Below are 26,070 nucleotides of genomic sequence, written 5' to 3'. Positions count from 1 at the left end.
GATCCATGAAAGAAACAACTGATGAGCTGGACGTCATTAAAATCAAACACTTCTGCTCTGCGAAAGACGGTGTCAAGAGAACCAGAAGATAAGCCACAGACTGGGAGAAAATATTTGCAAAAGATACATCTGATAAAGGATTGTTAGCCAAAATATACAAAGGACTCTTAAAACCCAACCAGAAGAAAGCAAACAACCCATTAAAAAATAGGCGAAAGACCTTAACAGAAACCTCATCAGAGCAGATACACAGTGGGTGATTCAGTCGTTAAGCGTCTGCCTTCGGCTCAGGTCATGATCCCAGGGTCCTGGGATTGAGCCCCGCATCGGGCTCCCTGCTCAGCGGGGAGTCCGGTTCTCCCTCTCCCTCTGCCCCTGCTTGTCCCCTCTCTTGCTGTGTCTCTCTCTGTTGAATAAAATAAAATCTTTTAAAAAAAGAAGAAGATACACAGACAGTAAATAGTGCATGAAAAGATGTTCACATCATATGTCATCAGAGAAGTGCAAGTTAAAACAACAATGGGATTCCATTCTGCTCCTATTAGAATAGCCAAAATCTGGAACACTGACAACACCAAATGCTGTTGAGGATGTGGAGCAAGAGGAACTCTCAAACTTTGCTAGTCATAAGGCAAAATGGTACAGCCAATTTGGAAAACAGTTTGGCAGTTTCTTGTGTAACAAAACATGCTCTTACCTTAGGATCCAGCAATTGGGCTCCTTAGTATTTGCCCCAAAGAGTTGAAAACCTAACATCAACACAAAAACCTGCACACGGATGTTTATAGCAGTTTTAGTCACAATTGCCAAAACCAAGACCTCCTTCCAGAGGTGAATAGATAAATAAATGATGGTACATCCAGACAATGGAATTTTATTCAGCACTAATAAGAAATGAGCTGTCCAGCCATGAGAAGACGTTAAAGAATATTACTAAGTGAAAAGAGGCCAATCTGAAAAGGCTACATATACAATTCCAACTATATGACATTCTAGAAAAGACAAAACTATGGAGAGAGGAAAAATATCCTGGTCGTTGGGTCTTAGGAAGAAAGGAGGGATGAATAAGAGGTGAAACACATGAGATGTTGTGTGACATGGTTGGTACTAAAAACCAGGTTGACTTCTAAAGTAGTCCAACTTTTGGGTGGCCTGGGTGGCTGAGTCGGTTAAGCGTCTGCCTTCGGCTCAGGTCATGATCCCAGGGTCCTGGGATCGAGTCCCGCATCGGGCTCCCTGCTCAGTGGAGAGCCTGCTCCTCCCTCTCCCTCTGCCTGCCGCTCCCCCTGCTTGCACTCTCGCTCTGACAGATACATAAATCAAAAATCTTAAAAAAAAAAAAAAAAGTAGTTCAACTTTCTATTAGGGTTTTGCCTCAGTAAAACTGTGGGACCTGCCAGGGCTGGAATCCCATTGCCACCTGCGCCTCAGGTTGGTGGCCGGACTCCCAGAATTAACAAAAGGGATTTTTTTTTTTAGGATAGTTATCGAGGAAGTTACCCACTTTCCAACTAAGGACACTTGGACGACTGACTTTACAGAGCAAATCTGCCCCCTTTTAAGAACTCTTGTGTGTCCTGAGATCCGAAATGCAGTGGGTTCTCTTAAAGAAGTTTCATTCAGGGGATGACCAAGAGCTTCAAGAAAACCCTTCCAGGCCGAACCCCTCCGGACCGGGATAGCGAGCCGCGCGGCCCAGTCGTGTGCTGCGGGTACCAGGACAGACGGCAAGGTGGACGGGACCTGCCGGCCGCACAGCGGGACCCGCAGCCCGACCCCGGCCACTGGGGCGCCGCCCGGGCCGCAGCGCAGGCGGGGCCGGGCGGAGGGCCAGGTCCGCCGCCGCCGCCGCCGCCGCGAGCCCAGACCTGCCCGCCCGACCTGGCGGCGCAGTCTCGCGGGATCGCTCGGCCCTCGCTCCCCGGGCCGCTCGGGAGGCAGCTGGAGTTCCGGACGCTTCCCGGAGCCGCCGTCTCAGGTCGCGGTGGGCGGACGGCCGACTGGACGAGCACCGCAGGGAGGTGAGGCTCCTCGGGCCGGCTGGGCGCGCGGCCGCGGCCCGGTGGGTCCCGGGGCGAGCGGGTGGGCCTCGGGGGCGCGCGGGTGGGCCTCGGGGGCGCGCGGGTGGGCCTCGGGGGCGCGCGGCGGGCTGGGAGCCACAGGTGCGGGGCCGGCGGCGGGACAGGCCGCGCAGGCCGGAGTTTCCGCAGAAGTTGGGGCCAGCTCCTGAAGGACGGGGCCGGGGCCCCGCGCCGCCCAGCCGGGCCGGGACGCTACTGCCCGGCTCTAGGCCCCGGGGCAGGTGCGGGGGTGTGGGGCGAGCTACCGTGCCAGGCGCTGGAAGCCTGGCACCGGGCGGGGGCGGGGGTGTTGGGGTGCGGGGTGCGGTTCGTCGCGACTCAGGGCCCACAGCCTTTCCTCCCCCAGACATCCGTCACCCTCCCGGTCCAGCTTTGTTCCTTTTCCCTTTCGGCGGGGTCACTCCTCGCCCCAGCCCGTGAGAGCTAATTTCGCTCCTCCGGCAGGAATCCTAGACGTCTCCCCCTAGTTGGCCCTTTGAAAAGCAGGAAAGTCTATCTCCCAGAGACTGCCCCAGAAACTGGCTCTTTGGAGCCCTTAAAGAGTTGAGGAACTCACTAGGTCTTAAGGAATTTCCCCGGGACTCAAGTTTTCTCGTGCGTAATCAGATATCCAACAGGGGCCCTTAGATTTTACAATTCTATTAATGCTTTTTAACTTATTCCCAAACCCAGCATGATTTTTTTTTTCCTCCACCCCACTCATCCTCTGCCCCCCTTTTACCATCTGTTCCAGACAGCACAAACGTTCTATCATCAGTTCCCTAGAGATGAGACTTACTCAGCAAATTCTGTATTCTGTGCCAAAGCAGGTGGAAGAGTATCTCCAAAGGACGGAATTTTCCGTCCTTTTTCCAGTGTTAGTTACCCAGGGTGAAAATCTTAACTCTGCACTTTGATGTCCGCATTTGAGTTTATGACAAATGTTGCAGATGCCCTCTCTTGGTTGTTTTTACAGTAATTGACCCAGAACTCATTTCAGGAAAAGAGCTTCCTTCAAAATGGCAAAATAATGAAAGAGGAATTTGAACATTTTATTTTTGGATGGAAATCTGAGGATGAAAAGAGCGATTAATCCCAGCCATGTGGTAAAACCAGGAATTTGAAGAAAATGGAAATGTTGACATTTTTGTGGACATGTGTTTTTCTCCCCTTCATAAGAGGGCACAGTCTTTTCACCTGTGAACCAATTACTGTGCCCAGATGTATGAAAATGGCCTACAACATGACATTTTTCCCTAATTTGATGAGGCATTATGACCAGAGTACAGCTGCTGTGAAAATGGAGGTGAGTATTTCTTCATACATTGATAGAGAAATAGTTTATGTTCTGCTCTGGAATGAACTATAAATGTGACTTTTTTTTTTTTTTTTTAAACACAGTAAGGGATTCCTTTAAGTTGTGCACAACTTCATATTTTGAATACATCCTTTTGAAAATTAATTTCCCCTATTAACTTAGGTTTTGTGTGGTTTTGTGGCCCTTGTTAGTGGATTTGCTTAAGGTAGGGTTTATTTTATATGAGACGTAGTGATGATTTTGAAATATCTTGCACCTAGCAAATATTTTGCTTCCCTGAATCAATTATGGTAGTTCCTCTGGAAATGTGAATTCTGAATTTTTCCTAATTCATTGAACATATATCCTATATTGCTTGGACTAGAAGTGCTTGAACTACATCCCTATATTTTCATAAGTAGTTGTAATGTTCACCTGGCACAGGTTTTCTGAAATAAATCCATTACTGGAAGATTTGGGGGCTCTAGTGTTTCGCTAAAAAGTGACTTTTTTTAAGCGAGGCACTTGAGTACTCTTTGTAAGATACATGTTAAAAGAAAGCACATGTCTGGGGAGGAGCAGAATGGCACTAAAGATGGCCTTAGGTACCTCAGTTACCTGCCTCCGGTTTAGAGATATGCAGATTGCCAGGGATGTGTGGGAAGAGTTACCTGTGGAGACGGGAACCTGCCCTCCTGTACAGATCTGTCAGATTGATAAGAAGTCTCATGAAGGGAAGAAGACAAAGATTTTTGTAGTTTTTCTCCAGAAGAAATGTCCAGGGGTGGTAAAGGCTTTTCCCCCCTCAGAACGTTGCTAAGAGATGAAACTCCTACAATTTTAATATAGACACTAATTTAAAAAGTGATTAGATTTGATTTTGTGCATTCAAAAGTCTTCCACTGTTGTTTAGTTGAATAGTTTTTCGACCACCTCATGTGTAGATTCAGGTCTAAAATAGCAGAGCTTTGGGAGGGATGGGGTGGCTGGGTGATGGACATTTTTTTTTTTTAAGATTTTATTTATTTGAGAGAGAGAGCACGAGTGTGGGGAGGCTCAGAAGGAGAAGCAGATTCCCCGCTAAGCAGGGATCCTGATGCGGAAGTCGATCCTGGGACCCCAGGATCATGACCTGAGCCGAAGGCAGTTGCTTAACCAACTGAGCCACCCAGGCGCCCCATGCAAATTTCATTTCTATAAAATTTCTATAAAAATTAAACTGGGAATTTTGGTACTTTTTTTTTTAACCTCTATTCAGACCTACCTCTCTTTCTCCTTCTCATCTGTGCCATGAATACCAAGTCTCCTCTCAACAGTTTTTACGTGGCTCTCAACAGTTTTCACCAGTTGCTCCTCTCTGGTGATGTCAAAGTGATTTTATTAAAACGAAAATCCAGGGGCGCCTGGGTGGCTCAGATGGTTGAGGGTCTGCCTTTGGCTCAGGTCATGATCCCGGGGTCCTGGGATCGAGCCCTGCATCGGGCTCCCTGGTCAGTGGGGAGTCTGCTTCTCCCTCTCCTTCTCCTGCTCCCCCTGCTTGTGCTTTCTCTCTCGCTCTCTCTGTCAAATAAATAAATAAAATCTTAAAAAAAAAATCCACACAGTCCACTTTGGGGGTAACATTTTTCACCATTTCCCTAGAGCTAGAAGAATAGACCTGACTCTAGCGTGACAGCCCAGTCTCTTCATATGGGACCTTGCCTTCCTGTCCAGCTTCCCCACTTGTCCCTTTAGACGTTACACACACTGCTTCAACCAAACTGACCTCTTTGTAGAACTCACATCCATATTACTCTCTCTCACTTCTGTACCTTTGTACACATTGTATGCATTGCTTCCTAGGCTCTCTACCTATCGTTCACGTGCTCCGTTTCTGCAGGTCTCAGTTAAAGCAGTAACTCTGCTCATTGAGGCCTTCTTTCACCTTTCTCCCAAGCATATGTAAGCTGCTCACTTTCTATACTCTGATAGTACTTAAAATATACAATGGTTCTTATACTTATTATGCTGTATTGCAGTTATTTATGTGGTTCTCATTAGATTGCAGGTGTGTTGAGAGTAAGGATGGTGTTTATTCATTTTTTCCCAGTGCCTAGTACAGTGCCTCGGAGCATTGTAGATGCACAGTAAAAGCTGAATAAAGGAAAGGTGGTGTTTCCTGTTCTAATAAATCAGCAAAGAGAATTTTACCTCCAAATCTTTACTTTCTACCTCTATCATCTGCAGTATTCAAGTGAAAGAAACTCTGATATTTTTAGGTGGTTTGCATATCACCTACTTTGGATCTGCCTGAGCCTAGTTCTAATGAAGTGTATTAGTTGACATCCTCTATATTCTTTCCCATATTAGCATGATACATGTTTCTTAGAATTTATTTAAAGAATCTTATTTTGGGGGCACCTGGGTGGCTCAGTCGGTTAAGCATCCAACTCTTGGTTTCAACTCAGGTCATGATCTCTGGGTCCTAGAATCTAGCCCCACTGCAGGGCTCCCTGCTCAGCAGGGAGTCTACTTGTCTCCCTTTCTCTCTGCCCCTCCCCCTGCTCACATGTGCTCTCTCTCAAAAAAAAAATAAATCTTAAAAGATTTTTGGGGCGCCTGGTTGGCTCAGTTGTTAAGCGTCTGCCTTCGGCTCAGGTCATGATCCCAGCGTCCTGGGATTGAGCCTCCGCGTTGGGCTCCCTGCTCCGCGGGGATCCTGCTTCTCCCTCTCCCACCCCCCCGCTTGTGTTCCGTCTCTCACTGTATCTCTCTGTCAAATAAATAAAATCTTTTTTTTTTTAAAAAAAGATTTTTCTCTTTAACCATTTATATGGAGTGAAAGAATTCATCTTTTGATTGGCTCATTGTATTATAAACCACATGTCTCAGTTTTTTTTCAAACATTGTACTGTAGTCATATACTAAATCATAACTGCACATAGCCTGGCTTTTACTAAAAAAAAGCGCTTTATAACTTCTCTAAAGAACAGATTGTGTTTTACACTTCCAACCCGCTGCCTTCCGTTCCTGCTGGTCCCTGTTGAATTTCCAGTGTTCACTATGACTTAATGTTAGGATGAGGGGCTGAAGAATTATCAGCTGATTACAGCAACCAGTTGTGCTTTCTTAGCTACCAAGAATTCCCTATGTCAACAGATCTATCTCCTCTTTTACGCCTTAGTTTTCATTTTGTATGAGGGCTATCCTGTTTTATAGTGATAGAATTTATAGCATCTGTTGTCCTTGCTCATCTGTGATTACAGGAGATGGTTTAGAACAGTGGTTCTCAAAGTCGAGTTCATAGACCAGCGGCTTGTGAGCTTGTCAGAAATGCACGTTCATGAACCCCCCCCCCCAATCCCAACCTAATGAATCATGATCTGTGAAGCTAGAGCCCAGGAGGCTGTGTTTTAACAAGCTGTCTAAGTGTTTCTTAATGAACGTTAAAGTTTGAGACCCATTGGTTTAGAGCAAGGAACGCAAACTTTATGTAAAGGACCAAATAATAAGTATTTTTGGCTTTGCAGACTGTACGGGCTCTGTCACAGCTAATCAGCTCTGCAATTGTAGCAAAACAGCCATAAACGATATGTAAACAAATGAGTGTGGATGTGTTTTCAGTAAAACTTTATTTACAAAAACAGGCAGTGGGTCATTTTTTGGCCCACAGGCTGTAGTTTGCTCGACCTGGTTTAAGGTATTTGAAAGTGTTCTTAAGGATTATACACACACAGTATGTAATATAAGTAAACATTATTGTTCATTCTTGTTAAAATGTTACCTGAGCTATATGTTATTTACTTTCTACATAAATTTTTCTTAGGCCAAATTTATCACAGACCACTGACTGGGATATTCTGGTTCTTCAGTTTTGTTTCAGAGATTGCTTGAAATGAGGGACTTTAGTTTTTTCTTTTGTTTATTGGAAGCTGAAGTCATTTGTATTTCAAAGAGTGAATTTACAATTCTGAGTAGTAACTCGGCTTGGTAACGAAAAGGGTGTTGTGCCGCCTCACTGTCCCGAGTAGCAAAACAAATGGCTGCTGGGTTTCCATTGTGTTCCTTTTTGTTTCGTATCTAGAGCATTGTTTCCCAAATTGTGAGGTTGATGTCCCTGGAGAGACTGATTTTGTCCAGAAAGAGCTGAGACTGATCTAGGGAAAATGGAAACAGGAATATTGTATTTTTCTTTTTGAATCGCCTTCATGGAGGTCTAGGCAAAAGCAAAGTCATGTAATTGTGTTTGGAACAGCATGTGGCCCTTCCACTTTTGAACAGTCTAAAGGGAAGTAAGCCAAAAAAAACTCCTTTCCTTTCCACCTGTTAATATGCACCACTAAAATGTCTCTCTATCCAATTAAAAATAAAGGAATGGAGAGAAACTGTATAAACAAACTTCTAAGGAAAAAAACCTATTTCTGCTAGGCAGTGATTTTTAAACATTTTCACTTTCCTGCTTTTAGAAGAGTCTAGTGGGCCCCTTCATTTCCTCCTTATTCTCTACTCTTACATCTCCGTATAGAAGGAAAGAAAATATTTAGTGTGACTAACTTTTGTTTTTCAGGAAAGACTTTCTGAATATAGCTGTAACTATTCTGAAAGTAAGTTGTTGAGTCTTTCAAAATGAAACAGATATTGAAATGTGTTCCAAGTCAGTGTGTGATTAGTGGCTACCTTTGTATTTTAAATGTAGAACTCACAAACTTAACTTCCTTTGTGATGCTGTGTTACAGTAGTGATGTAGGAAAGTTGTTAGGGTTCAGAGCCAAGGGCCAAGAAAGAATTCTTGAGACGTCTTTGATGGAAAAAGGTTGTTTTGTTAAAGCACGGGGACAGGAGTGTAGAAAGAGCTGCATTGGGGTCATGAGGAATGGCCCATTTTATACTTTCAAGTTGGGAGGGGGTTAGGGATAGCCTAAGCCTCCCAGGTATTTTGGAAACAAGGATCCAGAGCAGGGCTAGCTATTGTTAGGAAAAGGTCATTTATTACTCTTTGGTAAAAACTCAGTCGTGAGACTCTTCAGATATATTTCAGCAGGTCATATGCTTGGAGGATGATTGCCAACATGTATCTGGGGGGAGGTAGAGAAAAGGAAGTTTCCAAAGAAATTTTTATGTGAAAGTAGACTTACAGGATCCTGGGGGTCGGGCTAAGATTGCCTTTTGCACTTAGCGAAGTAGTAACATCAAGGCAGGAGTCCCAGAGGAATGTCACTCTTCCTGTTTCAAGGACTTGTCGGTGGGCTGTAAGTAGTAAGGACATTTAGTTTTTCTTTTACCTTTGTTTCCCACATCGGTAGTAAGAAAGTACCATGACTATTTCTGCGTCTGCAGAATCAGGGTTAGACGTGTATGTGAACAGAGAACAGTGCTTCTCCTGGGAGACTGAGCTGATAGGCACAAGGTCCCTGCAGGGCCATTCCTTGATATTCCACAATCTAGGACATTACTAGTTATGCCTTCAGGAAAGCCTGTCCACAAAGAGCCGTGGTTCTTTCAGACCGTGAGAAGACTGTCGTGTTGTGGTTATTTCCTTTCCTTGAGAATGTGACATGTAGATAATGAAGCCTTATTACTCTGGTTTGTATATTTGTCATGTATTCATTCATTAATATTTGTTGAATGTGTACCTGAATGTGTAGTTTCCCTGGAATTAGAGTTTTTCCAAGTTACAAGTTTTAAATTAAAAAGTTGGGTCTTTACTGGACAGATTCTTTTGTAGTATCAACCAGTTATTGTGTATATTTGTCTAATTTCCAAAATAAACAGTCTTTTGGAGAAATAATTTAAGATTTATAATGCTGCCTGCTAAGAACTATTTTAAAAATAACAAGTATTCCATTGTGGAAATAATGCAGTTCCTGCTTTTTCTTCTCTTGTATTCCAGACTCTGGTTTGTATTATTTAAAGAAGCTCACTTCCCTGATATTGGTCACATTCATGAAAACAAGTGACAAAGTTTGCATCACTTTCTTGTATCGTTGTCTGTTAATAATCTCCTAGAATTTACTTGAGATCTCTGTAGCCACTTTAATGGTATTTACTGTCTGAGGTGTAAACATATAAGGACCCCTTTAGGTGTGCCTGGGTGGCTCAGTCGGTGAAGCGTCTGCCTTCAGCTCAGGTCATGATCCCGGGGTCCTGGGATCGAGCCCCACGTCGGGCTCCCTGCTCGGCGGGCTCCCTGCTCGGTGGGCACCTTGCTTCTCCCTCTCCACCGCTTGTGCTCTCTCGCACGCACGCGCTCTCTCTCTCAAATAAAGAAATAAAATCTTTTTAAAAAATAAAGACCCCTTTAGATCTTAAGTGACTCTGTTGTCTAGCTAAGGCCTATCATTTTTTTTCCTCAATTATTTTTTAGACTTCTTCGCTTCACCCCAATTTTCATTACCATCACTAGAAGTTGACTTTGTTTTGGTGCTTTTTTAAAATAAGGAATAAAGCTTTTAGCACTTTTTGAGAATTACTGTGTATGTCCCCATAAGAAGAAAGCACAGATCCCGAGCTGAGAATCAGATATTTTACGGCACTCGGTCTTGTACAGTAGTAAAGGGCTTGCTTCCTTGCTTCCATGTGGGATTCATGTTTCAGCAAAGTGACAGATGCTTATATATGCTCTGTCTTTTAGTTTAGTACTGAGGGAGTCAAGGCGTAGCTCGGATACTGGCACAGGACCACTCTGCTCTGGGGTGGGGTAGCTTTGTGTATTTTTAAAAAATCAAAATATCTTTCTTCTTTTGATCACTCTCTAGAAAATTTTAACCCAGACTTTCTCTTGAGGATCTTACAGCGTCACCAACTCCAGGCTTACATTATGATTCCTTCCATTGTCAAGTCGTGGCATGGGCAGCTAGCTGGTGTGTTTTAAGGAAAAAGATGGTAATATGGCAGAAGCAGACACTCTGAGAGGGTACATAGTTCGCTCGTGCTGCTTTCCCGTGTCTTTAATATCTGCTAGGGCACTTGAAGATGGAATGCTGCTGGGTATACCTGATGTCATGAGTTGGTGAGTTAACTGAGATAATACTCAGTTCGTGAGAGGTAGCGTCCAGTGGTTATGTGTAGGTGTCCCATAGTTGTATCTAGTCTCTACCAGGAACTACTAGCAAGACCAAGGTGGAAGGCCCTTTTGTTTATTTAAGGTTAATCTCCTCATCGGAATATATCTATGGCAGCTTTATGTCCTAAATATGGTGGGCCAGTGCGATGTCCTATGAAGCAGCAATATGGTTAGAGTCTTTGACGATGAAATTGAGGCACAGAGATGAAGAGCTGATGTTACTCTAAGGTGGTGCTTCTCAAACTTTGGCGTGCATGAGAACCATCTGAAGGGCCTGTTAAAACACAGATCACTGCCCCCACCTGAAGAATTCCTGAATCTGTAGGCTGGGGTGGGATGGGGAGTTTGCACTGCTAACAAGTTCCCTCGTGATGCTGCTGCTGCTTACTCAGGGACCACTCTGAGAACCACTGCGCTAAGGCAAGTGGGGAAAGATGCGTTGCCGTCCTTCCTAGGTGAAAGTAAATGGCTTTTGGAAGCAAAAAGCATTGGCCAGATTAGCACTGGCCTGCGTATGAGGTGCCAAGACTGTACTGATTTGCTCTAATAGAGAGCACATCTGGAAAAGCATCTTAGCCATTGGATTAAGGTTGCTTGAGACAATCTATTAATAACATATTTGGTTGTGCTGGAGAGTTAAAGTGGACAGGTGCTAAGAATTACACCCCTAAATATGTTTTCAGTGGTGTTATTAGTCCCTGAAAGTGCCCCCCACCCCAATTTGTAGTATTGCTTTTGATTTTCTACCATGGTAGAGGGAGATTTCTAGTGGTTTTCATTTGGCCTCTTCTACCATAATAATGTTTATCCAGGAAGCCGTATGGTGATTGTGCTGTTGCTAAATACAGCTATTTGAAGTATGCATGCATGGACTTGGGAAATTACAATGGGTTGCGTTTGGGGTCCCACCAAGCCCCTGTCATGAGCCCATTTATCATCTGACCTCCAGAAGCCCAATTTCTGAAACTAGCTCATTGAATCGAGAATGAATACACCCGTATCAGTGTATTTTAGCCCTGTCTAAAATTCTGTTCTTTCCTCCTTAATCCAGCACACTCAGAAACCAATATAGTGAACATTGTCTTACAAGTAATGTATAGTCCTCTTTTCCAGATTTGATTTTGACTTGACCCTCCTAGGGCATGCTGCGGTAGAACTCTGCTTGTAGGTTGAGACATTGAAGAGTGGTTGAGATGTGGTATGAGGCTATTTCTTTTCTTCTGACAAAGCAAATCTTTCAGATGAGGAGCACCTGCCCCAATAGACAAGGGATGAGAGTCTGCTCCGAGGTCTTCAGGTTCAGAGAGCTCTGTGTGAGTACTCTGAACCTTGTCTTGTACCCCCACTTCAGATCTGGGGGTCCCACTGCTTCCAGATCACAATATCTCTCCATCTCTTATTTGAAAGAGAACCAAAATATAGTTTGGCAACCTGCGGGATCAAACTGTGCATTTGGTTTTCAACTTCTTAAACCTTAAATCCTTTTAATCTTTGTATTTCATTCCACTCCTTGAACCAAGAATTGAGGGATGCCAGTTTGTCACTCTTTTCCTAAGCTAAACAGTGTCTCTAGAAGCTCACACCTCAGCCCACAGTGCTTGAATACCTCATGCTTTCCATACGATCTTTGGCTTCTCTGGCAGTAGCCACTCAGCCTTACCTTTACTGGGCACATCATCCTAAGACATTTGGGGAATTTAAGTGATTACAAGGAAAATGCAATTAGCTGGTTTCCTACTACATACCATGGGTTGCCAGATTTGCATCTCCAAGTGCTGGCAGAGTGTTCACTGCTCTTGGCCCCAGTTAGGCCAGAACACCAGTTCTAGGATTCCTCCTGTCTCACCGAGGTCACTTCCAACCCATTCTTTATATAATTGCTGTACCAGTCAGTCTTCTTGGCTGCAAACAATAGAAACCAACTTTGACTAACTTAAGCAGAAAATGGACGGATATTGGATAGCTTCTTGAATCGCTGGGGCGACTGGAGAACCAGGTTCAGAATAGAGAGAGGAGCAGAGGGAACCAGGACACAGCTAAAATCATACCATAGGATCAGTCTGTCACCAGTGCCAAGGCCATTGGACGCTTATTAGACCATTGTCCCTGGATACTTATTTTGGCACTGTGGGCCTTATCGATGCCTTAAATAATCTGAGTGGATCTGTTCTTTTGCACAGCCTTCTCCCCAAGAATCACAATCCTTGGAGCACCCAAATGGCCACGCTTAGATTACGTGCCTATGTGTTTATTGTCAGGTCGCACCCCTGCACCTGTCCTTAAGCTTCTGTAGCATCTCACCTACTTTGGGATTCCCAAAATAGGGCTGCTGGGCAGATGGAAATGATAAGCCTTCACTCCAGAGCTCAGCGCAAGACAGGATTACCTATCAAGGAGGAAATTTCATTGTAGTGCCTACAGTTGTTTTGAAATTTATGTCCAGCTCTGCTACGCAAGTCTTTGTTACCTTCTTTGTAAACTTTCTGAGTCATAAAATGTCCTTAGAGATTAGCCGGCAATTCATCACTCTCATTTTACTGATGGATGGTCTGAGACTCCAACACGGAAAATGATCTGCCACAGGTGGGCAGGAGTAGTTAGTTCATGACACGGCTAGAGCCAGAATTGGAACACTGGCATTTTTTCCGACAAAGGATTATATAAAATACTTTGCATATTTTGGTTCTTATTGTCTATTTATCATAGTTTGACTCTGGTTATATTTGAGAATGGAGGCATCAGTTGCCTTCTTAATTGCCCACTTCTTCCTCATCCCTGCTAGTACTAACAGTAACTACCACAGGATTTCTGCCAGGGGCTAACCATTTCCTTAAAGGAGGCTACGTTTAATTTCTCTGAATGTTAAAACTATAATCAGCTGACTATTTTATTTTATTTTTTTATTTTTAAAGATTTTATTTATTTATTTGACAGAGACACAGTGAGAGAGGAAACACAAGCAGGGGGAGTGGGAGAGGGAGAAGCAGGCTTCCCGCGGAGCAGAGAGCCCGATGCAGGGCTCAATCCCAGGACCCTGGGACCATGACCTGAGCCGAAGGCAGACGCTTAATGACTGAGCCACCCAGGCACCTCTGGACTATTTTATTTTATCTTATTTTATTTTTTTAAAGATTTTATTTATTTGTCAGAGAGAGAGAGAGAGAGAGAGTGCGAGCTCAAGCTGGGGGAGCTGCAGGCAGAGGGAGAAGCAGGCTCCCTGCCGAGCAAGGAGCCCAATGTGGGGCTCAGGACTGTGAGATCATGGCCTGAGCCGAAGGCAGACGCCGAACCAACTGAGCCACCCAGGCGTCCCAGCTGGACTATTTTAGTTACTATTGAATAGTAGAATCTCAAAAGCATTGATATTTTATGTTGTGGTTGGTTACCTGATGAGTTTCTGAGCCTTCTTTGAGAATGAAATTTGAAAAGGAGAAATTCACAAGTGACAGCATGAAGGTTACTTACTGAGAGACTTGAAAGAAGTATGTTACTAAGGGGGGAAGAAAGGGAGCAGACTGATCAGACTAGGAGCTTTGAATCTTTGCTAAATTCACATATTTACATAGCACTTGTCCTGCTAAATAGAAATACTAGTTTAATAATATGATGGAATTCAGAGTATAAGATTATGGACGTAAGAAATGTCACATGAGCCAAGTTAGAAGTTTTTCCATCTCAGGGCTTGGTTTCTGAGAAACACAGGACATTTTGTGGAAAACCATAAGTGATTCCTATCAAGTTTTTTAGTTCAAATGATTGGGGAAATATGCTCGTTCTGTTTGTTGTTTTCAACCGATTGGGATGAGTTCAATAACAGGCTGACTACCCATTATTTGAAGTGCTCTTATTCTATAATTATTTGTTTTAATAAACCACCTGCATCAGGAGGTACATGTGTCATCTGAAATGTGATAAACAGAGTTTGAGGTGTTATACTCTTTGATTATGTGTACTGTGAACATTTATTTTTCAAACTGAAGACTTTTGTTTCATGTAGAAGTTTACCAGCCCTCTTTGGATATCTGTTTTCCTTCATCCTTATTGGCCTCTTGCCCATCTTGTGGTTTGGGGAAGGGTAGTTTTCAGGGAGAGCTGGGTGGTAGGGTAGTGTCAGAGTTAAAGAGGACATACTCTGGAGTCGTATGGACGCACGTTCACATCCTGGTTGCCACCTACTACTTAGGACGCTCGATGAAAGTTGCTCATAGAGCCTCGGTGTCCTCATCTGCAGGGTGAAGATAAGAACATCTCTCACAGAGGATTGTTGTAAAAGAATTGGCACATGAAAAACCACAGTGCCTAGTTTATGGCAAGTGCAACTCTGATTTGTTATCAGTAGCTCTAGTGTTGGTAAAAGGAGCATTAAACAGGAGTAAGGGCCCTGAAATTCTAATTCAGGTTAGATTTGGGGACTTCAGTAACAACTTCAAAAAGCAGTTGGATTCTGTTTTCTCACTTTTAACCTGAAGGTCTGGATTAGGTCAGTGGTTTTCAGACTGTGATCTCTGGAAATGCTTTGAGGTCACTGGCAGGGGAGGGGAGCAGTTAGAGGTCTCTCCGGGGGAGGGCTTCCTTTTCAGCTGGAGCAGCTGTGCTTTTATTTATTTAATATATCGGGCTTCTTTGTAATCTCTTATTTAAAGAAAATCTTCTTTGGCAAAATACACACACACACACACACACACAAACACATTTAGAAAATAATAGACTTAAAAGTCCACTCAGGTCCCTTCCAAATCTAAAATTCTTCATGTCTGTTAGTTTGCAGCAGAACTTGAAAGTGGTCCACACTGGATCTGACCTGAAGACATGTTTTATTTGTCCTGTACGGTATTTTAAATGTTTATATTAAAGTGCCAAAATTTAAAATTTGGAGATTTTACATAAAAATCTAGGTTCTGTTTCCTTCTGAAAGATTGATATCTCTGACAAGTCTGTGCCCCCGTGGCAGCCGCCCCCAGCTGCTCCCGCTCTCTTCTACCCTGTGAATTTACCTGCCTGGCCTCTGAAGGTATTTGAGGGGTCAACAGCTGATTTATTGTCTGCTCATTGCATGAACCCCAACATTATTGGATTAACCCGTGCTGGCATTCTAGAAGAATTAAGCAAAGGATGGGACTTGCCATATTTGCCCTGTAAGGAAATGATTTTAACATAGCAAAAGGACATGTGTCACTTTCATTCCGCCTGCCCTTAAACTGGACAGTGAAGAGTTCTTAAATGCTGACTAGCTATTACAGAATGACTCCTGAGTTAGAATTAAACACAGTGTATTTTCATTCTTTCCACTATAGGTGTGATTAACAGACACTCAAAAATTTTAGGAACGAGGCTGATTTGGGAATAAGGAAATAAATGCTACTAGTTGCCCATGGTTCTCCTTCTTCCACCTCAGCTCCAGAACGGGTACTCGCACAGTCTGGGCATTCTCCCCCTTGCGGTAGAGAAAACTGAGAGAAGTATTCTGCTGTTTGTTCTCTAACAAGCTCCTGTTAGGCCGCAAAGGGTCGGACTTCGATCGTTCGTATAAGGGCGATGTGGTGCACCACCTGTGGAGGGCCTGTCTCTGCCTGGTCACTTTGCCCCATCAGCACACGTGAACTCTCCACTGGCCCAACGTCCTTTAAAGCTCTTGTTCTCTAATTGTTGGGTGTGGGTTCTGTATGTGCCCTTTAAATCACACTTGTTAATTGTAGTGTTGTAATCACATCTCATATTTACTTATTTTTTCTATGTTTGTCCTTTCATTTACCGGGAAATATGCATTGAAATTTCTCATTAAGATCATGGAATTCTCCATTTCTCCTTGCAGTTTCATTGCTTTTTACTTCATACATTTTATGCTATTTTATTAGGTGTATACAGTGCTCAGCAATGCGTTTTAAAGTATATCTGTTGCAATTTATCCAGAATCTAAATGTTTTTTGGTAGGAGATATTTAGTTGGTCACACTCCTAGAAAGTAGAAGTCCTCATTCTTTTTTCTTTCATTTCCTACATTCTTTCAGTTGCTCAGCATCATGTCACATTTTTATTTTATTTTTTAAATTTTAATTCCAGTGTAGTTACCCTATAGTGTTGGTTTCAGGTGTACAATGTAGTGATTCAGCAATTCTCAGTATATTACTCAGCGCTCATCAAGATAAGTGCACTCTTTAATCCTCATCACCAGTCTCACCCATCCCCAACCCACCTCCCTTCTAATAAACATCTATTTGTTCTCTGTAGTTAAGAGTTTGTTTTTAGGGGGGTGGGATTGTCTTTTTTTGTTGTTGTTCCTTTGTTTTGTTTCTTAAATTCCATTTATGAGTAAAATCATATGGTATTTGTCTTTCACTGACTGGCTTATTTCATTCAGCATTATACTCTCTAGCTCCATCCATGTTGTTGGAAATGGCAAGATTTCATTTATTTTTATGGCTGAATAATATTCCATTACATATCTACCACATCTTCTTTATCCATTCATCTATCAGTGGACACTTAGGCTGTTTCCATAATTTGGCTATTGTAAATAATGCTGCAGTAAACAAAGGGGTGCATATATCCCTTCAAATTAGTGTTTTTGTATTCTGTGGGTATTTACCCAGTAGTGCAATTACTGGATCATAGTGTAGTTCCGTTTTTTATTTTTTGAGGAACATCCATACTGTCTTCCACCATGACGGCACCAGTTTGCATTCCCATCAACGGTGCAAGAAGGTTCCATTTTCTCCACATCTCCACCAACACTTGTTCTTTCTTGAGTTTTTGATTTTAGCCATTCTGACAGGTATGAGTTGATATCTCGTTGTGGTTTTGATTTGCATTTCCCTGATGATGAGTGATGTTGAGCATCTTTTCATGTGTCTGTTGGCCATCTGTATGTCTTCTTTGGAGAAATGTCTGTTCATGTCTTCTGCCCATTTCTTACTTGGATTATTTGGTTTTCTGGTGTTGAGTTGTATCAGTTCTTTTATATATTTTGGATACTAACCCTTTATTGGATACATCATTTGTAAACATATTCTCCCACTCAGTAGGTTATCTTTTAGTTTTGTTGATTATTTCCTTTGCTGTGTAGAAGCTTTTTATTTTGATGTAGTCCCAGTAGTTTCTCTTTGCCTTTATTTCTTTTGCCTCAGGAGACATATCTAGAAAGATGTTGTTATGGCTGATGTCAGAGAAATTACTGCCTGTGCTCCCTTCTAGGATTTTTATGGTTTCAGGTCTCACATTTAGTTCTTTCATTCATTTTGACTTTATTTTTGTGTTTGGTGTAAAAAAGTTATTCAGTTTCATTCTTTTGCATGTAGCTGTCCAGTTTTGCTAACACCGTTTGTTAAAGAGACTGTCTTTTCCCCATTGTGTATTCTTGCCTCCTTTGTTAAAGATTAATTGACCATATAATTATGGGTTTATTTCTGAACTTTTCTTGTTCCATTGATCTTTGTGTCTATTTTTGTTCCAGTACCATACTGTTTTGATTACTACAGCTTTGTAATATAGCTTGAAGTCTGGAATTGTGATACCTCCAGTTTTGTTTTTCTTTTTCAAGATTGCTTTGGCTATTCAGGGTCTTCTGTGGTTCCATACAAATTTTAGAGTTGTTTGTTTTAGGAGTGTGAAAAATGCTGTTTCATAGGGATTGCATTAAATGTGTACATTGCTTTGGGTAGTATAGACATTTTAACAATATTTGTTCTTCCAATCCACAAACGTGGAATATCTTTCCATTTGTTTGTGTCATCTTCAGTTTCTTTCATCAGTGTTTTACAGGTTTCAGAGTACAGGTCTTTCATCTCTTTGGTTAAGTTTATTCCAAGGTATTTTATTATTTTTGGTGAAATTGTAAATGGGATTCTTTTCTTAATTTCTCTTTCTACTGCGTCATTATTATTGTATAGAAACACAATGAATTTCCCTACACTGGTTTTGTATCCTGCGACCTTGCTGAATTCATTTATCAGTTCTAGTAGTTTTTTGGTGGAGTGTTTAGGGTTTCCTATCCTATATATAAAGTCATGTCATCTGCAAATAGTGAAAATTTTACTTCTTCCTTACCAGTTTGAATGCCTTTCATTTCTTTTTGTTGTCTGAGTGCTGTGGCTAGGATTTCCAGTACTATGTTGAATAAAAGTGCAGAGAGTGGACATCCTTGTCTTGTTCCTGACCTTAGGGGAAAAGTTCTCAGTTTTTCCCCATTGAGTATGATGTTGGCTGTGAGTTTTTGATATAAGACCTTTTTTTATATTATTGTATGTTCCCTCTAAACCTACTTTGTTGAAGATTTTTATCGTGAGTGGATGTTGTATTTTGTCAAATGCTTTTTTCTGCATCTATTGAAATGATCGTATGGTTTTTATCGTTTCTCTTATTGATGTGATGCATCTTGTTGATTGATTTGTGAATATTGACCCACCCTTGCATCCAGGAATAAATCCCACTTGATTGTGGTGAATGATCTTTTTAATGTCTTGTTGGATTCGATTCACTAATATTTTGTTGAGGATTTTTGTGTCTATGTTCATCAAAAATATTGGCCTGTAGTTCTCCTTTTTGTGTGCTGTCTTTATCTGGTTTTGGTATTAGGGATGCTGGCCTCATAGAATGAATATGGAAGTTTTCCTTTCTCTTCTATATTTTTAGAAAAGTTTGAGAAGAATAGGTATTAACTCTTCTTTAAATGTTGTTAGAATTCACCTGTGAAGCTGTCTGGTCCTGGACTTTTGTTTGTTGGGAGTTTTTAAATTACCCATTCAATTTCATTGCTGGTAATTGGTCTGTTCAAATTTTCTATTTTTTCCTGATTCAATATTTCGAGGCTATGTGTTTCTAGGAATTTATCCATTTCTTCTAGGTTGTCCAATTTGTTGACATATAATTTTTCATATTCTCTTACAATCCTTTGTATTTCTATGGTGTTGGTTGTTATTTCTTCTCTTTCATTTCTGATTTGGTTATTTGAGTCCTCTCTCTCTCTCTCTTTTTGTTTGTTTGTTGTTGATCTTTTCAAAGAACCAGCTCCTGGTTTCATTGATCTGTTCTATTGTTTTTTTTAGTTTCTATGTCATCTATTTCTGCTCTAATTTTTATTATTTTCTTTCTTCTGTTGGCTTTGGGTTTTGTTTGTTATTCTTTTTCTAGTTCTTTTAGGTGTAAGGTTAGGTTGTTTATTTGAGATTTTTCTTGCTTCTTCAGGTAGACCTGTATTGCTATAAACTTCCCTCTTAGAACCAGTTTTGCTGCATCTCAAAGATTTTAGACCATTGTGTTTTCATTTTCATTTCTGTCCATGTAATTTTTTATTTCTTCTTTGATTTCTTGGTTGATCCATTTATTTTTAATAACTTGTTATTTAACCTCAATGTATATGTGTTCTTTCCAGATTTTTTCTTGTGGTTGATTTCTAGTTTCATAGCATTGTGGTCAGAAAAGATGCTTTGTATGACTTTGATCTTTTTGAATTGGTTGAGACTTGTTTTGTGGCCTGATATGTGATCTGTTCTGGAGAATGTTTCATATGCACTTGAAAAGAATATATATTCTGCTGTCTTAGGAAGGAATGTTCTGAATATATCTGTGTCATTCAAAGTCACTGTTTCCTTGTTGATTTTCTGTTTGGGTGATCTGTCCATTGATGTAAGTGGGGTGTTAAAGTCTCCTACTGTTACTGTATTACTATCAGTAGTTCCTTTATGTTTGTTATTAACTGTTTTATGTATTTGAGTGTTCCCATGTTGGGTGCATAAATATTTACAATTGTTATATCTTCTTGTTGGATTGTCCCCTTTATGATAATATAGTGTCCTTCTTTGTCTCTTGTTACAGTCTTTGTTTTAAAGTCTATTTTGTCCAATATATGTTATGCCACAGCTTTCTTTTCACATCTATTTGCATGATAAATGCTTTTCCATCCCTTCACTTTCAATCTGCTTGTGTCTTTAGGTCAGAAATAAGTCTCTTGTAGGTAGCATATAGACGGGTCTTGTTTTTTTATCCATTCCATCACCCTATGTCTTTTGACTGGAGTGTTTTGTCCATTTACATTCAGAGTAATTAATGATAGATATGTATGTATTGCTATTTTGTTACTTGTTGTGTGGTTATTTTTATAGTTCTTCTCTGTTCCTTTCTTCTCTTGCTCTCTTCTCTCATGGTTTCCTGGCTTTCTTTAGTGATATACTTGGATTCCTTTCCTTTATTTTTTTTATATCTATTACTGTTTTTTGATTGTGGTTACCATCAGGTTTGTATATAACATCTTCTGTATATATCAGTTTACATTAAGTTGATGGTTGCCCAAGTTTGAACCTTCTTTACTCTCTCCCCTGCTGTGTTTTACATATATGGAGTCATACTTTATATTCTTTTAATTTGTGAGTCGCTTGACCGATTTTTACAGATATACTTAAATTTTACTGCTTTTATGCTTCCTACTTTTCTTACTCTTACTTATGGTCTTTCCTTTCCACGCAGAAGAGTCCCCTTTACCATTTCTTGCTGGCTTGCTATAGTAGTCATGAACTCCCTTAACCTTTGTTGTCTGGGAAACTCTCTCTCTCTCCTTCTATTCTGAATGATAATCTTGCTGGATAGATTATTCTTGGCTGCAGATTTTTTTTTCCTTTCAGCACTTTGAATATATCATGCCACTTTCTTCTGCCTGCAAAGTTTCTGCTGAAAAGTCTGCTGAAAACCTTATGGGGCTTCCCCCTGTATGTAACTGTCTTCTTTTCTCTTGATTGCTTTTAAAATTTTCTCTCTATTACTACTTTTTGCCATTTTAATTACTGTCTGTGTTGGTTTGGCTTCCTAGGGTTGATCTTGTTGGAGGATTTCTGTGCCTCCTGGATCTGGTTATCTATTTCCTTCTGCAGATTAGGGAAGTTTTCAGCTGTTATTTATTCAAATAAATTTTCTGCCCCCATTCCTGTCTCTTCTTCTTCTGGGATTCCTGTAATGAGAATGTTATGCTTGATAAAGTTGCTGAGTTTCCTAAGTCTGTTCTCATTTTACATAATTTTTTTTTCTCTCACCTGCCCAACTTGATTGCTTTCCATTACTCTGTCCTCCAGGTCGCTAATTCATTTTTTTGCTTCCTCTAGCTTGCTATCTATTCCATCTAGTGTATTTTTTTAAGCAGGCTCCATGCCCAGCCAGAAGCCCAATGTGTGACTTGAACTTCACAACCCCAAGATGGAGACCTGAGCTGAAATCAAGTTGGACACTTAACCGACTGAGCCACTCAGGCACCCCTCCCTCTAGTGTATTTTTAATTTCATTTATTGTGTTCTTCATCTTTAATTAGCTCTTTTTATCTCTTTTTTTTAAGAGTCTCACTAATGTCCTCCACTCTTTACTCAAGTCCAGTGAGTATCTTTATGATCATTACTTTAACTTCTCTGTCAGACACATTACTTATCTCTGTTTTCCTGAGGTCTCTTGTTATGGTTTTGTCCTGTTTTTTTATTTGGTACATATTCCTCTGTCTCCTCATTTTGTCTAACTCTCTGTGTCTGTTTCTGTGTGTTAGGAAAGTCAGCTACATCTCCTGCTCTTGAAAGTAATGGCCTTATGAATAAGAGATCCTGTAGAGCCCTGTGGTGCAGTGTCCCCTGTTCCCCAGAATCTGGTGCTTTAGGGGTATGTCCTGTGTGTATTGCATGTGCCCTACTGCTGTGTGTTGGCCACTTTTGCCTGTAGTCCAGTCTTCTGCAATGGCTCTCTTTGCCTGTTGTGGGCAGTGTTTCATCCCTGTGTTGTTAGTGGGCCAGTCTGGGGCCACCTTGGGCTTGAGTTTAGTCAGACCAGGCATTTGCCTGAGATGCTATAGCACCAAACTGAAGGGTGCTTTCCCTGTGTTGTCCCTTGAGAAGCTTTTATTGGTTGGTGGGCCTGCAATCAGACCAACTGTCTGCCCCCAGCCCACTGCTGGGACTGTCCGACTGGGGTGTGTGGTTATCTTCCCCTCACCCAAGGGCAGGAGTCACTTTGGAGTGGTGCTGTGACCCCTGTCACGGCTCCTTGCACACTGCCCGGCTTGTGGCTCCAGTTGGAATAGGCTCCAACCAAGAGCTGTTGGAGGAGGCAGGGCCCACAGTGTCTACAAGGTTTGTGTTGGCAGAGGGGAGCTGCCAGTGCAGGGTGTGGCCAGTGCAGCCGCTGGTATGGGGCCTGCAGTTTTAACAAGGCATGCTGGTCTGTAGTGGGACCCACCACCACTGGAGGATTGAGGCTTCACAAAGCACAGGGGTTGGGAGACAAGGTGTTGGCAAGGCGCACCAGTATTCTGGGGAGGAGACCCTCAGTGCTGGGACTGAGGCAAGCTTGGCTGGGGGAGGGGGGGCAGATCCCCTAACAGGGCAGGTGGTGGTATAAGCAAGTTAGGTAATGAATGTCAGCTCTGGGCTAGTTCCCAAAGGTGGCCATGTGTTTGTGCTGGGGGTGGGGAAGGGAAATGGTGCCTGCCAGCTCCTTTGTTCCTGGGGGAGTCTCCCAGGGATCTCTAACCCCTGGGGACACACTCTGAAATTAGTAAATTAACCCTCCTGTATGCCCCAGACTGCTGTGTCTAGGCTGTATCCCCACGGGTTGTTTGTAGTGCTGTCTCTTTAAGGTTGGGGACTCAGCTGGCTCTCCCAGAAACCAGCCTGCTGATTTTTAAAATCCGAGGCTTTAAGTTCCACTGATTGTGAGAACTCACAAAATTCAGCCCCTCTAGTTTTGAAAACCAAATGTTATGGCACTTCATTTTCCCCATGCAGGCTCCCCTGTGTGATAGTCTTGCTCTCCCCTCTCCATGTCCATGGTTCCCTCCTTTCTAAGGACTGCCAGGGTTCATTTAGCTCTGATCACATCTCCACCCTTCCTACCCTCTTCAGTGTGGCCTCTTCTCTACCTTTAGTTGTGGAGTTGGTTCCGCCAGTCTTTGGGTGGTTTTCTGGGTTTTTTACACTGATGTGAGCGTTATCTAGTTGTATCTGTGGGCCAAGGTGAGCTTAGGGTCCTCCCATTCCTCCATCTTACCAGATGGTCCACCTCCATTCCTTTTTGTCTTTCAGAAATGTCTCAATGTTTATAGTTCATTGATAAGATCTTTTCCTAGTTTTTTGTAGAGCTATAGATTTTCTTTTTTATCCTTAGACCTTTTTTCCCATTTCAGTGGCATTTGGAGAGGAAGAGGATGTTAATATGTAAGTTCAGTGCATTCCTCTTGAATCAGAAGTGCATTCCTCTTGAATCAGAATTTTCATCTCTTACTCTATATGTTCTCTTTGGGCAATTTCATTCACATAATTCAATTACCATTTTTATAGTGATGGCTTCCAAATCTATGTCCTTTACCTAAAGTCTCTCACTTGCAGAGCTCTATTTATTTAACTGTCTGCTAGTAGATATCCACACTCACATGTCCCATGGGCACTTCAAACTGTCCATCAGCAGGTGAATGGATAAACAAATTATGGTGTAGCCACACAATGGAATACTACTTAGCAATTAAAAAATGAACTGTTGATGTATGGAACAATATGGATGAATCTCAAAATAATGATGCCAAGTGAAAGAAGCCAGACAAAAAAGAATATATGCTGTATGATTCCATTTCTGTAAAACTCTAGAAAACACCACTTTATAATGACAGAAAGCATATCAGTGGTTGCCAGGGGAGGTTATTGGCTTGGGGTGGGGGTAGGAGGTGAGAGGGGAGATAGGAGGGAAGGATTACAAAGAGGCAAGAGGAAACTTGTCGTGGTGATGGATCTGTTTATTTCCTTGGTTGTGGTAATGGTTTCAAAACCCATCAAAGTTTACACTTTATACGTGTTCAATTTATCATATGCCAATTATACCTAAATAAAGCTGGAAGAAAACCCTCAGTATTAAAGGCTTTTAACAGAAAAATGGCAGTTCCTGCCCACTCTTCTCTATCCCCATCCCAATCCTCCTCCCCAAAGGCAGACACTTTGAACTCTTTCAGGGCTCTTCTGATACATAGGCCATGTTCTTTTTTTTTTTTTTTTTAAAGATTTTATTTATTTATTTGACAGAGAGAGACACAGCAAAAGAGGGAACACAAGCAGGGGGAGTGGGAGAGGGAGAAGCAGGCTTCCCGCCAAGCAGGGAGCCTGATGCGGGGCTCGATCCCAGGACCCTGGGATCATGACCTGAGCCAAAGGCAGACGCCTGACGACTGAGCCACCCAGGCGCCCCTGATACATAGGCCATGTTCTAATATGCTGAGTCTGTTACTTATTGATTCTTCCATTTAGAACTTCAGGCAGTCTCTGTTTATTCTTTCCTATTACAGTAGTTGATAATTTATTTGTCTCACTCTACTATTTTTACTTCTCTTCCCAATGTTCTAATACAGTTCTTGGTTAAAACAATCATCAGTGCTAGCATTACTAGGAACATTAAATATTGTACATTACTGAGTCAAGTAATATGCTTTGATTGCATGTATTTCTTTAATACCTTCCCTCTTGGTTAATACAGTAACTGCATTTTCCCTTATTTGCTTTGTTTTTTATGTACCTATAGCTAATTTTTTTCCCCTGATGTCCCAACAGACTTTTAGACATCTAACAGCAATTTTTTCAGATGCTCAAAATATGATATAATCTGTCAGTTCCAGTCCCCCATTCCCATTCCCTTGAGACAGTCCTCCTGCAGCTGTCCTTCTATATATGCCCTAATTGCTTTCTGGACTAGATACATAGCTGTCATGCTAAGGCTTCCTCTTGCCATTCTCCATTGTTGGCAACTAATTCCTGAGTCCCATGTCATTTTCCTTCATGGTTTATTCATATATTCCTTCAGTTGGTTTTATGAATACTACATCCTCTAGTTGCTTCCTAAAAAGGGATACTTGTAAGTTAATATTTTTTATTCCTTACAGAGCTCAAAATGTCATTATTTTACTGTCACCTAAATGGTTAGGTATAGAATTCTAGGTTAAAAGTAATATTCCTTCAGAATATTAGAGTTATTTTTGCACTGTCTTCTAGTATCTGATATTATTAGATATTCAGAATTTAATTCCTTTGTGTGTGACCTGTTTTTTTCTATTTGGAAGCATTTATGATCTCTTGATGCTCTGAAATTTTTTATTGATGTGCCTAGTTCATTCATTGCTCTGGATTGTTCATTTATTTGACAAATATTTATAGAAAAAATCATTCTATACACACACACACGTTGTTCTAGGCAGTAGGGATATAGCAGTGAAAAAAATAGACAAAATCCCTTTCCCTCATGGAATTTACATTCTAGTGGTAAAGGCAGAAATTAAGAAATAAACTAATATATAATGAAATGTCAGATAGTGGTAAGGACTATAAAGAAATACAAAGCAGAATAATGGAACAGAGAATGGAAGGACAATTTTTTACATAGGGTGGGTAGGGAATGCTTCTCTGAAGTGACAGTTATGCAGAGACCCAAATGAATGAGGCCATAAGCCATGTGACTCTGTGGAGGAAGAGTGTTCTAGGTTAAGGGAACAGCAAATACAAAGACCCTGAAGCAGAAATACACATGGAATGATGAGAAGCAAAAGGCCAATTTGGTGGCACTGGAGTGAATAAGAGAAAGCATGGTAGGAAATGAGGAAAAGGGTGGTAGGAAAGTGGATTTGTAGCCAGGGGCCAGGAAATTTAAGGCCTCATAGGACTTGATAAGGACTCTGGA

At 41.6% G+C, this 26,070-nt stretch overlaps 1 protein-coding gene across 3 annotated transcripts in view; it reads left to right on the top strand.

Annotated features, from left to right (window-relative positions):
- Positions 1-1,853: 1,853 nt before the first annotated feature.
- FZD6 (frizzled class receptor 6) overlaps positions 1,854-26,070 on the top strand; it is a 37,528-nt gene continuing 13,311 nt past the window's right edge. Inside the window, exons 1-2 of one of the 3 annotated variants that reach the window (XM_036120151.2) lie at positions 1,854-2,021; positions 3,061-3,366. In XM_036120151.2, the coding sequence (XP_035976044.1) occupies positions 3,190-3,366 (177 nt within the window). In that variant the 5' untranslated portion in view covers positions 1,854-2,021; positions 3,061-3,189. Of the gene's footprint in view, positions 2,022-2,043; positions 2,063-3,036; positions 3,367-26,070 lie in introns of those variants that run through there. The other 2 variants (XM_036120150.2, XM_078072156.1) reach the window with 2 other exon arrangements.

The sequence above is a fragment of the Halichoerus grypus genome, chromosome 5 (assembly GCF_964656455.1).
Source record: "Halichoerus grypus chromosome 5, mHalGry1.hap1.1, whole genome shotgun sequence".
In the NCBI taxonomy this organism is placed as follows: Eukaryota; Metazoa; Chordata; class Mammalia; order Carnivora; family Phocidae; genus Halichoerus; species Halichoerus grypus.
The sequence above is the reverse complement of the archived record's forward strand: the minus strand, read 5'-3'. Positions and strand labels throughout refer to the sequence as shown.